This window comes from Penicillium angulare (genome assembly GCF_028827245.1).
Source record: "Penicillium angulare strain IBT 27051 chromosome Unknown utg000008l_segment0_segment0, whole genome shotgun sequence".
Classification (NCBI taxonomy): Eukaryota; Fungi; Ascomycota; class Eurotiomycetes; order Eurotiales; family Aspergillaceae; genus Penicillium; species Penicillium angulare.
This window is the reverse complement of record NW_026623167.1, coordinates 813,702-823,874: the sequence shown is the minus strand read 5'-3', so window position 1 is coordinate 823,874 and position 10,173 is coordinate 813,702. Positions and strand designations below refer to the sequence as shown.

At 46.8% G+C, this 10,173-nt stretch overlaps 4 protein-coding genes across 4 annotated transcripts; 2 read left to right on the top strand and 2 right to left on the bottom strand.

Annotated features, from left to right (window-relative positions):
• Window positions 1–502: 502 nt before the first annotated feature.
• Window positions 503–2,144, top strand: N7478_011029 (uncharacterized protein; the record flags this gene model as incomplete). The annotated part of the gene is made up of 4 exons (XM_056927243.1): window positions 503–636; window positions 878–1,366; window positions 1,430–1,938; window positions 2,002–2,144. The coding sequence occupies 4 exons, from the start codon at window positions 503–505 to the stop codon at window positions 2,142–2,144; spliced, it is 1,275 nt and encodes a 424-aa protein (XP_056774291.1).
• A 525-nt stretch (window positions 2,145–2,669) lies between these two features.
• N7478_011028 (uncharacterized protein) lies at window positions 2,670–4,379 on the bottom strand (the record flags this gene model as incomplete). The annotated part of the gene is made up of 1 exon (XM_056927242.1): window positions 2,670–4,379. The coding sequence occupies one exon, from the start codon at window positions 4,377–4,379 to the stop codon at window positions 2,670–2,672; it is 1,710 nt and encodes a 569-aa protein (XP_056774290.1).
• Window positions 4,380–6,457: 2,078 nt separating this feature from the next.
• Window positions 6,458–6,902, top strand: N7478_011027 (uncharacterized protein; the record flags this gene model as incomplete). The annotated part of the gene is made up of 2 exons (XM_056927241.1): window positions 6,458–6,596; window positions 6,658–6,902. The coding sequence occupies 2 exons, from the start codon at window positions 6,458–6,460 to the stop codon at window positions 6,900–6,902; spliced, it is 384 nt and encodes a 127-aa protein (XP_056774289.1).
• Window positions 6,903–8,060: 1,158 nt separating this feature from the next.
• Window positions 8,061–10,133, bottom strand: N7478_011026 (signal recognition particle receptor subunit alpha; the record flags this gene model as incomplete). The annotated part of the gene is made up of 3 exons (XM_056927240.1): window positions 8,061–9,505; window positions 9,562–9,844; window positions 9,909–10,133. The coding sequence occupies 3 exons, from the start codon at window positions 10,131–10,133 to the stop codon at window positions 8,061–8,063; spliced, it is 1,953 nt and encodes a 650-aa protein (XP_056774288.1).
• Window positions 10,134–10,173: the final 40 nt, after the last annotated feature.

Genomic DNA, 10,173 nt, shown 5'->3' with positions numbered 1-10,173 from the left:
GGAGAATATTATTCCGTTTGGGTAGGCATTGCATCAATTGGCATGGAAAACAAGAAAATCATAGCATGGGATAGGCCGAATGTAGATTATGCATATCACGTTCATGCTAGATTTTGCCAAGCACACTTTGAGGGTAGTACAGACTTCCAAGTTTGGATTCTCCTGCATGAAAACTACCGATCTGGTGAAATCCCCTTGTTCGATCGATCACGGATCGCCATTAGCGTTGTGGGGGTTGTAGATCTACTTCGCCCGGCAGTTTGAATATGCTCACTCGCTTGGAAACATTTTACGTGCAGAAATGTCGCAATTCAATGCCTAAAATAAATGCTGTGACACTAGCCCCTACTGGGTCGGTCAGGAATGACGAGCTGTGTCTGTAAAAACTCGGTCTCTTGCTGCTCAAGTGGCGTCTGTGTCTTCAAATATTGCGCTCTTCTATAGAAGTCTTGTCGCCGAGTAGTTCCCGGTCAATTGAGAGACCATATTTTCTTCATCCATCATGACGGTCAACAATGCGGTGTATCAGCCTCCAGAGGCACTAGTTCCTCAACAGGGAGTTTCTATCGAACGAGTAGAGGCAATGATACTCAAAGATATGGAACTGGACATCCCTCCAACCCGAGATCTAGGCAGGTAAATAAACATCAAACAGCCAACCATAGCAGGCACCTAAACATGAACACAAGCTCACATTCACAGGTTTACCACAACAAAACTCCAAGAAACAGAGAGCGACATCCTTAAAATGAGCGCTTTGAAGAATACTGCTTGTGTGGAAGAATATCCATCTATAGCAAGGTAATGTCTCAGTCTCCAATATTTTAAACTTTAAACCTTATTCAAAACTCAATACCTAACTGCCTGGCCATCACAGATTCCAAAAACGATGTTTATCGATTATCGCCCATCTTTGGAATGCCCCATCAGACGAAAACTACTTCGGTACTGGCGTTACAGGATCATCGGAAGCAGTCATGCTCGGTGGACTAGTAATGAAACGAAGATGGCAACTCAAAAACGCGGCCCGGCCCGGCGCTCCCATGAACGTGGTTATGGGTAGCAACTCTCACGTATGCATCACTAGATTCGCCGAATTCTTCGGCGTAGAAGCCAGAGTTATCCCGGTGGATCAACAATATACCCTTGATGCGAAAGTACTCGAGGAATACCTTGATCAAAACACTATTGGCGTGTTCCTTACGCTAGGAAGTACGTACTCTGGACACTTTGATCCGGTCGCAAGAGTCTCGAACATCCTCGATATCTACCAGCATGAAACGGGATATGATATTCCTATTCACGTTGATGCTGCTGGTGGTGGCTTTGTCGCGCCATTCACGCTTAACAATGAGAAATTTGTATGGTACGTTGTGTTCTTCTATTTTTCGCCTTCGCTCAGCTGTCCAGCTCATGCTATTTGAATTAGGGACTTTCGTCTTCCAAGGGTGAAATCTATCAATGCTTCAGGTCACAAATATGGCTTGTGTCCCTTGGCAATTGGATGGGTTATCTGGCAAGACAGATCAATTATTCCGCCGGATCTTATCCACGAGTCGTGCTATTTGCGAGGCATTCAGACGGCTTTCTCGCTTAGCTTCTCGATGTCCAGTACGCCGATCGTGTATCAGTACTGCAACTTTCTTCAGAAGGGTCTGAACGGGTATCGACAGACAATCCAAAGCTGTCTGGAGAATGCACGCATCGTGAGTGAAGGGCTCGAGTCATCGGGCTACTTCCGTTGTTTGAGTGATATCCATCGTTTGCAGGCTGGATCCAAACTGCAAGTTGGCAGTCGCTCTCTTTGCGAGGAGGAGATGATATCAGGACTTCCGGTTGTTGTCTTTCGACTTTCTGATGGCTTCAAGCGGGAGTATCCTTCGTTTTGTCTTACGGATATCAGTGATATCATGCATCAGCAGCGATATTCTATTCCCTGTATGTGATACGTTTGACGGTGCCATTTTTTTGTGGGATTACATTGTACTGACTTGCGTTCAGATTATACGATTCCCGGATGGGGGCCTGACGGTGAGGATATCGAAGTCATGAGAATTGTTGTACGAGAGGACTTTACTTCTAAGACAGCGAAGGAGGTTTTGACGGGCATTTGTGGAGCGGTTAAAAACATTTTGGATCAATAGAGCTTCCTTACGACTGCTCAGCGCAAGGCAGCTTTAAAAGTGCTCCATTGGAGGATATTACATGATATTGATGGAGGTTTTATTATTTTTCTTTCTTTACAGGTGCATGAGGCGGGATGGTATGATATAGTTTGAAATTGAGTCCTCCATACTTTTAATGACGAAGGCTTATCGAGACAGCGAGGAACATAAATGCCCATGCAACATTTGAAGTGTACAATTCTGTATAAGAAACAACCACCCGGTGAATGTTCAACCACCATGATAATAATAGCAGCAAGGAAAGGGAAATTGTATAAAAAAGGAAAGGAAAGAAAAGAAAAGGAGAAAGAAAGAAAGAAAGAAAGAAACGCCAGCATCCTTGTAAAACGCTTAGCTGAGATAATGCTTCATCGATCCTTTCCAGGGTTAGTTAGGATTGACTACTATATGTATCGAATGCAAGGCTCAAAATAAAAATAAAAATAAAATCCAAATTCAATCGTGAGGTCGTGTCCGTTATTCTCGCATGGGCCGTAGTTAAACCTAAGCGCCATTCTGCTCTTCATCATCAGATTTGTAGTTTGCGTCGTCGCTGTCACTTGCCCATCCCTCGGCTTCGAGAGATCGACCTCGGATGCCAAAGCTCATGATAAAGCCAATAAAAGAGACAGCTCCAAAAACACCAAATGCCAAGGCTTCACCCTTGGGCTGGATCTTCGATGTCAAAGAAAAGAGTCCTCCGGATAAGAAAGGACCCACAGAACGACCAGCGGCAGAGAGAGTCTGTGCAAGACCGTTGAGAGCACCGAGGACAGCATGGTTCGGGGCCGAGTTTGTGACTAGTAATAGGGCACTAGTCAATCCGCCCACGGATGCGACGGTCTTGATCAGGAGAACAAAGCATAGCTCCACGGCCATCAGGGCTGATTGTCTAGTCAAGCCTGTGCCAGGCTTACTCTTGTATCCGATGAATGGCATAAGCAAAAAGGCAATAACGAAACCAAAGAGACCCGCTCGGTACGACCAGCGGTTGCCCATCTTGTCGCGAAGACGATTGAAGATGCCGATCTGAAAGATTATAGTCACAATACCGGCAAATCCTTGTGAAAGACCGATCTCGGAGGGTGTGAGCTTTCGTCCTGCTGGTGGCTTTGCTTGTGCAAAGATTGGAAACAGCGAATTGAATGACACGTTGCATAGAGCAAAAATTAGATATGTCAAAAGCAACAGGATCGTATCACGAGTGAAAATTTCATCCCAAGTCAGCTCTTCGGGGTGATTAATAATATTGCTCGACACTTCTGATGCGGAATCCAGGTCACTGTCGTGGTCTTCATTTTCAGTAGAGCTGCGGTGCAGAGAGGGTTGCGGGAGTCGGACATAAGTCGGATGCCGTGAGAGACCAGTAAATTGCCACAGCCAGGTAAAAAGGCTGCGGAACTTTTTACTAAATTTGGGTAGCGCCTCCGCGTCTTCTAGACTCTCCTCCAACAGGTAGGCCGTTAACCCAAAATCAATGATAAGAATAACGGCAGAGACCAGGTTTGGCGCGAGGTAGGGGTAAGGGTTTTTCTTTCCAGTGAATGGGTTCTGCTCGAGAACTAGCAATCCACCCAGAAGAGGTCCTGTTATACCGCCAATTCCATAGAGAACAGGCAGGTAGGTAAAAGCCTGCGATTGGTTGCTACGGTCGGTAATTTCACCTAGACAAGTAGAAACCAGACCCTGGTTGCCATTGACGATACCCATAAGTGCTTGCACTGCAATCGCTTGCCAGAGAGTCCTGCAGAACCCAAAGGCAACGAAACATAACGCAGTCAAGAAAGTACCCAGGAGTATCACCGGCTTTCGGCCAATTCGATCAGACAACGAGCCCCAGAAATAATTTGTCGCGAATTGTGCCAATGCGAATGCGGACGCGATTGTCCCGACATAAACGCCAACCTGGCTAGGCTCCACTTCCGGGAAGGTTGACGCCATGTCTGGGAGATAAGGACTGATGGAGTTTAAGGCTGTTTGCTCGGCCAATGCAATCATCGCCAGTACTGCCATTTGCCGCTTGGGTAAAGGAGACTTCACATTTTCATGACCAGAGGTATCATCATAACTTCCGTTGCCGTGTGGTGCATCCTCAGACGATTCCGACCGTCCAGAATTAGGCCGACCACGCGACTTCGGCGGCGGGGTATCGAACGTTTGGTAATGTTGTGTAGAGGAGCGGCGATTCAGGGTGCTCCTGTCTGATACCGTCATTTTAAGAGAGACTGTATCATATAAGCCCCGTGATCGGAGGCACTTTTGACGTGCAACCACGCAATCGAAGGATGGTTTCCCGTTCGTGACGGCAAAACCGGGTTCGTGCAGGGTTCGCCTGCAGCCGCGGAGCTATCGAAGCCGGTATATGAGGCAGGGCGTCGAACGAGAATCAAGGAATGGCGGAACACAAGATTACCAAATCTCACAGAGCAGTAACCGACGAACTGCCTGCTAGATTGAAGATATGAATGAGAGCTTTGGATGTGATGAAGGCGGAAGATGCATTGGGGATGGAACAAGTGATGTAAGCGGCCAGTTGGAGATGATGAGTCAGCGGGGTCTGGCCAAACGCAAGCAACCAATTACTCAAACCCTTATACAGTGCTCAGGCACATGATCGGCTTAGCTGCCTGGGTGGTCCATGCATGTAATAAATGTAGGACGCGGTTGATCATCACTGGGCGTGTACAGTGTACAAGCATCTATAGCATGGACCTTCTCGTTGAGATGTATCGAGCTCATATGGAAACCGGCCGATTGTGGGGTTTTGCGAAGACATTTCACGTCGCAGCTTCACAACTAAGACACACCTGCGCCCATAGAGCATCGCCGGGAAGCTTTACCGCACCGAGAGATCCATTCATCTGAGTATCCACGCCCACATACCCACGGCATTCTTCCTCGTACCCTCCGGCTGATGACACCCGTACTCAAACCACCAACCTTGGCACGAAAGAGATGGCCTACTATATTATATATGTGTAGTTATTATATTGTCTAGTTTGATATTTTTACCCTCTTCCAGCCTCGTTTTAGAGGTCAGGTGCCATAGGCGACAAAACCACAGCCGCATGGGGATCTATGGTGCCCTAGGGAACACCTCCTGGCCCGAGCCATCGGGCCAGGTGGGGGGGACTGGGGTCTCTCCCTTATAACGTACTCTAGATATGCGGGAAATATACAGTACTAGGTTCGACAGTGCATCTCTAATATTAGGCTAGACGCAAGTACAGCAGTACTACGCTAAGTCAATTGGCCAGGAAATACACAAACTTAGATATACCAATAAGATTGTTTATTCAAATTTTCCGCGGTTCATTTTCGCCTTTTGCTGATTCGCTAACTGGCCTAGCACTATAGAAGAATTCTCGGGGTTGCTTGAAAATTGAATATAGCTTCTACTTTGCCATATGTAAAATATGATACCGTTTGTCGTGGATAGAACATTTGAGATGAAGTCGGATGGTTATATACTAGGATCAACTGCTAGAAAGGTTGCGTTATCTCTACTCGAACTTGAGTAGGTGGAGGTGGATTGCGTTTCAAACGAATCCGCAATCGGGTCGAAGGTTGCGGCATTTTCAGTGAATCATCGCTTGACTGAACAATTGGGTCTTAAACTTATCTTGTTAGATGTATGCTCACATACCATACCAGTGCATTGATTAAGAGTAATGATTTTTCGACATAAAAAATCTAGTCAATATGTCATGCTGCAAGATCAACCCAGGAACGCCTCAACGGCTCCACTATAAGAATATCAATTTCCACAACTCGATCCCAGTCCAAGTTCTCTAGCACCCCATCAGTCTCAGATCTTTTTTTCCCTTATCACAATTTTCGTAAAGTATATTATGCAAAAATTCATGAGAAATGTGAGGACCGCGGGAGGGATGATTAAAAATCCCTGTTCCTCTGATTGGCGCGACTCTACCCGAGATGTCATTGCCTCTTCCAAGGCAGAGAAGAGGTATTCTACACCCGAAAGATACAGTTTGTTTCTGGTCCTGATTCTTATATAGACTACGGTCGCATGACCATGGCATGACGCCGGCCCATGCACTGAAGTATAGTCCATTCCCAACTGTTGTGTTGCGCTTAGGATTTTGGCTACGTCATACTACTTTATTGTTCATCTATATGAATATGTCATACCTTTGTTATAGTTGGGCTCAAGGGGTGATAAGTAGGTTTATTATTGTTATCATCCAAAATCACAGAAACTTCAAGGTTCACTTTATATTCCACTGGTTTTCCACGCTAAGACGATATTATATCTCATTGAGACATCAATCATGTCGCAAATCCTACACAAAGCCGAGAGCGCCATCACCAGCCACAAAAATGAAGCAAAAGATCATAATGCGGACCAAGGTGGGTCTCATGGGTCGAAGTTAGCAAACAATTTGGATCCTCGACTTCATACCAGCCATGGTGAGTGGAATCCAGCTTCCTTTCGAGGTAGATATTATTCGATGTTGACATGATATTACAGGCCACTACGAGTCTGAGACACCGAGAAGCGCTGTTTCAGATAATGCAGGAGCTGCAGAGGGCTCAGATAAGTCCTATCCTGAGGATGTCATGACGGATGGGATTGTCGGAGCCCATCATGATGATTCTGATGTCAGCAAGGAGATCGAGCAGCGTGCTGTCCCGGAAGATAAAAACCATCATGATGAATTGCAGGAGGCTAAATCTTGGAGGCCAACTAAGCAGGATAGATTAGTTGGGCATTGACTGTAATGTTATGTATGCTCAGTCCGGGATCTTCGTGTGGATGCGCATTCAACTTACGGTACCAGCGACTGCAATATTCTGGGAAACTTAGCTCAGATATTTAAGTATCATGCCTTTGAGCTTCACTGTTCTGTCTTGAGATGCTCTCCGGCCTTTTTCTTGGAACTAACTTGGGAAAAATATTTTTGTGAAGTGTCTCAAGCTAGGTGTACGTGCAAGGTGAATAAATATATTGTGCCAATATTCTTCAAAAAAACCCATCAAACATTAAGATTGTTGCAAAAGCCAAAGAACAGCCTTTCGACGGTGTATATATGCCAAAAACTAGTAATGGGACTGAATGAAAGTCTAATAACATGTAATCCTGTTGATAATGTTACATTATTTCGTGTAGATAGATCGCGAATGTGATGCATGGCTGGATTTTTCACCGGATCGAAGCGCACGATCATAATGTCAACTTTGCCTCAGCAAACATCAACCACCCCAAGTGGCCGAGTGGAACTCAGCTGTCTTATCTTCCTTGGTCTAGTGGTCATGATTTCCGCTTGTCATTAACACCGTCAAGCGCGGGAGACCGGGGTTCGATTCCCCGAGGGAGAGTTTCTTTTTTGCTTTTCTCTTTTTGAGTCAAGATCTCACACTGGCCGGAGTTTTTTTTTGCCTTTCTTTTTTAGGATACGCTAGTCTTAAAAGGTTAATTGAGTTCTATCTTTTTGATTTGAGTTTGGAGTTACCACGGCGCCATGTAGCCAATACTAGGTTCTGTCTTCAACAAGGCCGGCTGGCCCAATGGCAAGGCGCTTGACTACGAATCAAGAGATTGCAGGTTCGACCCCTGCGTCGGTCAATTCTTTTTGACTTTTTGATTTATTTCTGCTTACTTTTTACGAACCCAGAGGTGAAGGGCAACATATTTTCTTTTCTTTTTGTTGCCTCAAGAAATTATTTTCTTGGCAATTGAGCGATCGTCATCAACATTCGCGTTGACATTTACTTGACGCCAATCCTCGCTCAAGCGCCGAAGCGAGTTATATAGGAATGATATAATACTCATGAAGAGCGAACATAGGTATCGAGGTTGTTTCATTGAGCAATCAGAACAATTTGATTAACTACAGTATATGCATTTGAATTTACACGAGCAAGATCTGCCGTTTATTTCATCAACAGATCAACAGCCCAAGGGACACTCAGTCCACGCAGATCGCCGTAATGCTGTCCCACACCCAAGAAAACAATGGGAATGCCAGTAGCATGGACCATACTAACGAGCGTACCAACCATATCACCCACAGTATCGCACTTGCTGATGATGAATCCGTCCAAATTCCGACCAGTTCCAAAGGCCGCATTGAAGTTACGTGCCTGCATAACACTGTCGGTGCCGACCAAAGCCTCACCAACCATGAAAATCTTGTCAGGGTTAGCGAACTTGGCAAATTTCTCCAGAGAAGACATAAGTCGCTGGTCATTGTGACGGCGACCAGCGGTGTCAATCAAGACGACGTCAAACTTGTGAGCGGCTGCGTAGTCGACGGCATCCTTGGCGACGTTCGCAGCATCTTTGCCGTATCCCTTTTCATAGAGCTCGATTTCGCCCACGCTCTCACGGGAACTGAGCTCGTTCAGGTTACGGGCGTGGACGCGCAGCTGCTCAACTGCACCGGAACGGAACGTGTCACAGGCAGCAATGAGAACTCGGTAGTTGTTCTGCAGGAGGAAGAAACAGATCTTGCTAAGATTGGTAGATTTGCCAACACCGTTGACACCAACAATGGACATAACGTATGGCCGAGGAGCTTGTGCCTTAGTGGTTGGGGCTGTGATAGCATTGATCTCACGAAGCAGGTCGAGGGAAGATGTTGGTGTTAGGATCTTCCGCAGAGAAGCCTCCATGGCAATGCGTAACGCGGCATCGACACTTTGGAAGTTTGCAGTTTTCTTGCCCACCAACTCGCGCTCCACACCTTCACATAGACGCACGGCTGCTTCACGAGCAACGTTCTTCTTCAGTAGATGGTCCTCCATAACTTTGAGTGGGTTCTTGAGATCGGATTCTGTGAGAACCTTGCCACCAACAATGTTGCGGAAGAGGCCACCGACTGCATTGAAGCCAGAGCCGATGAAACCAGAAGTCGCGGAGGAACCCTTGCCCTTCTGGGCATCGGCATTGTCCAAGATATTGTGGACTTCGTCACCCAAGTCCTTCAGCACGAATTGACCCTTGCCAGTCTTGTGACCCCAGTCTTCGGCGGCAACAGACTCCACAGCGGGAGTCGATGCGATCTCATCACCTGCTGGAGCAGAGTAATCCAGATTCTCACCATCGTCTTCGTCTGCATATCCGTTGTCATCCCACTTACGCATCTTCTTGGCAGAGCCCTTGGTGGGTTTGGCCTTGCGAGAAACCTCGTCACCAGACGAGGCGTTGGGGTTCACATTTGCAGCCTTGCGTGCACGGCGAGAAACTCGGCCGCCAGGACCAGCCTTTCCGGTGAGGATGTGGCCGGCGACTGGGGTACCAGATCTAGAAGCATCAGGAGTTGCCGGTGGCGTGCCCTCGTCAGAGGTTGCCCCGGCTAGCGCAGCTTGGTGCTGCGCTGAACGATTGTTAGCTTCTCGAAACCTATAATTCAATCCAAAAGACCAATCGTACCTTTGATGAGGCCGGGGACCGGTGGTGGTGGGGGACCTCCATTGTCCGATGAAACAAGAGGATCCTTCTTCTCTCCCGTCTCAGTGATGTGTGTCTCAGCGACACTACCGGTGTTATCCTCGAGCTCCCGCACTTGCTGTTCGAAGTACGGCTCGAATCGGTAGGTAGTGATTCTGGTGCGATTGCCCTTGAGCTGGTCCTTGTATAGGTCGAGGAAAATCGTAGAGATGTTTTCGAGGAGCTTGTCAATCCAGCCGAGGTGAAGTAGTGATTGGTAGACAGCCTGTAGAAATAAAGATCAGTTTTGCGACAACAGATGATCGGCATGCGACGAGTGGCGAACGTACCACGAAGATCAGGTTAAATTCTTTCACCTGCTTCCATTTGAGGGTATATTTCTCTTTCTTGAATATAGGCGAAGCTCCTGTCGCAGCGTTGCCTTGAGGAACGACCTTCTCCTCGATAAAAACGTCGTTGATCAGGCTGTTAATGACATGCGACCCCACAGGAGCGTAGGACTTGGACCATAACACCACACCTGAGGTGGTAACAACCTCAAAAGCTTCAAGCATGTTTGAGAATTAATGCGAAGTAAAAATTGAAAGTGAAATA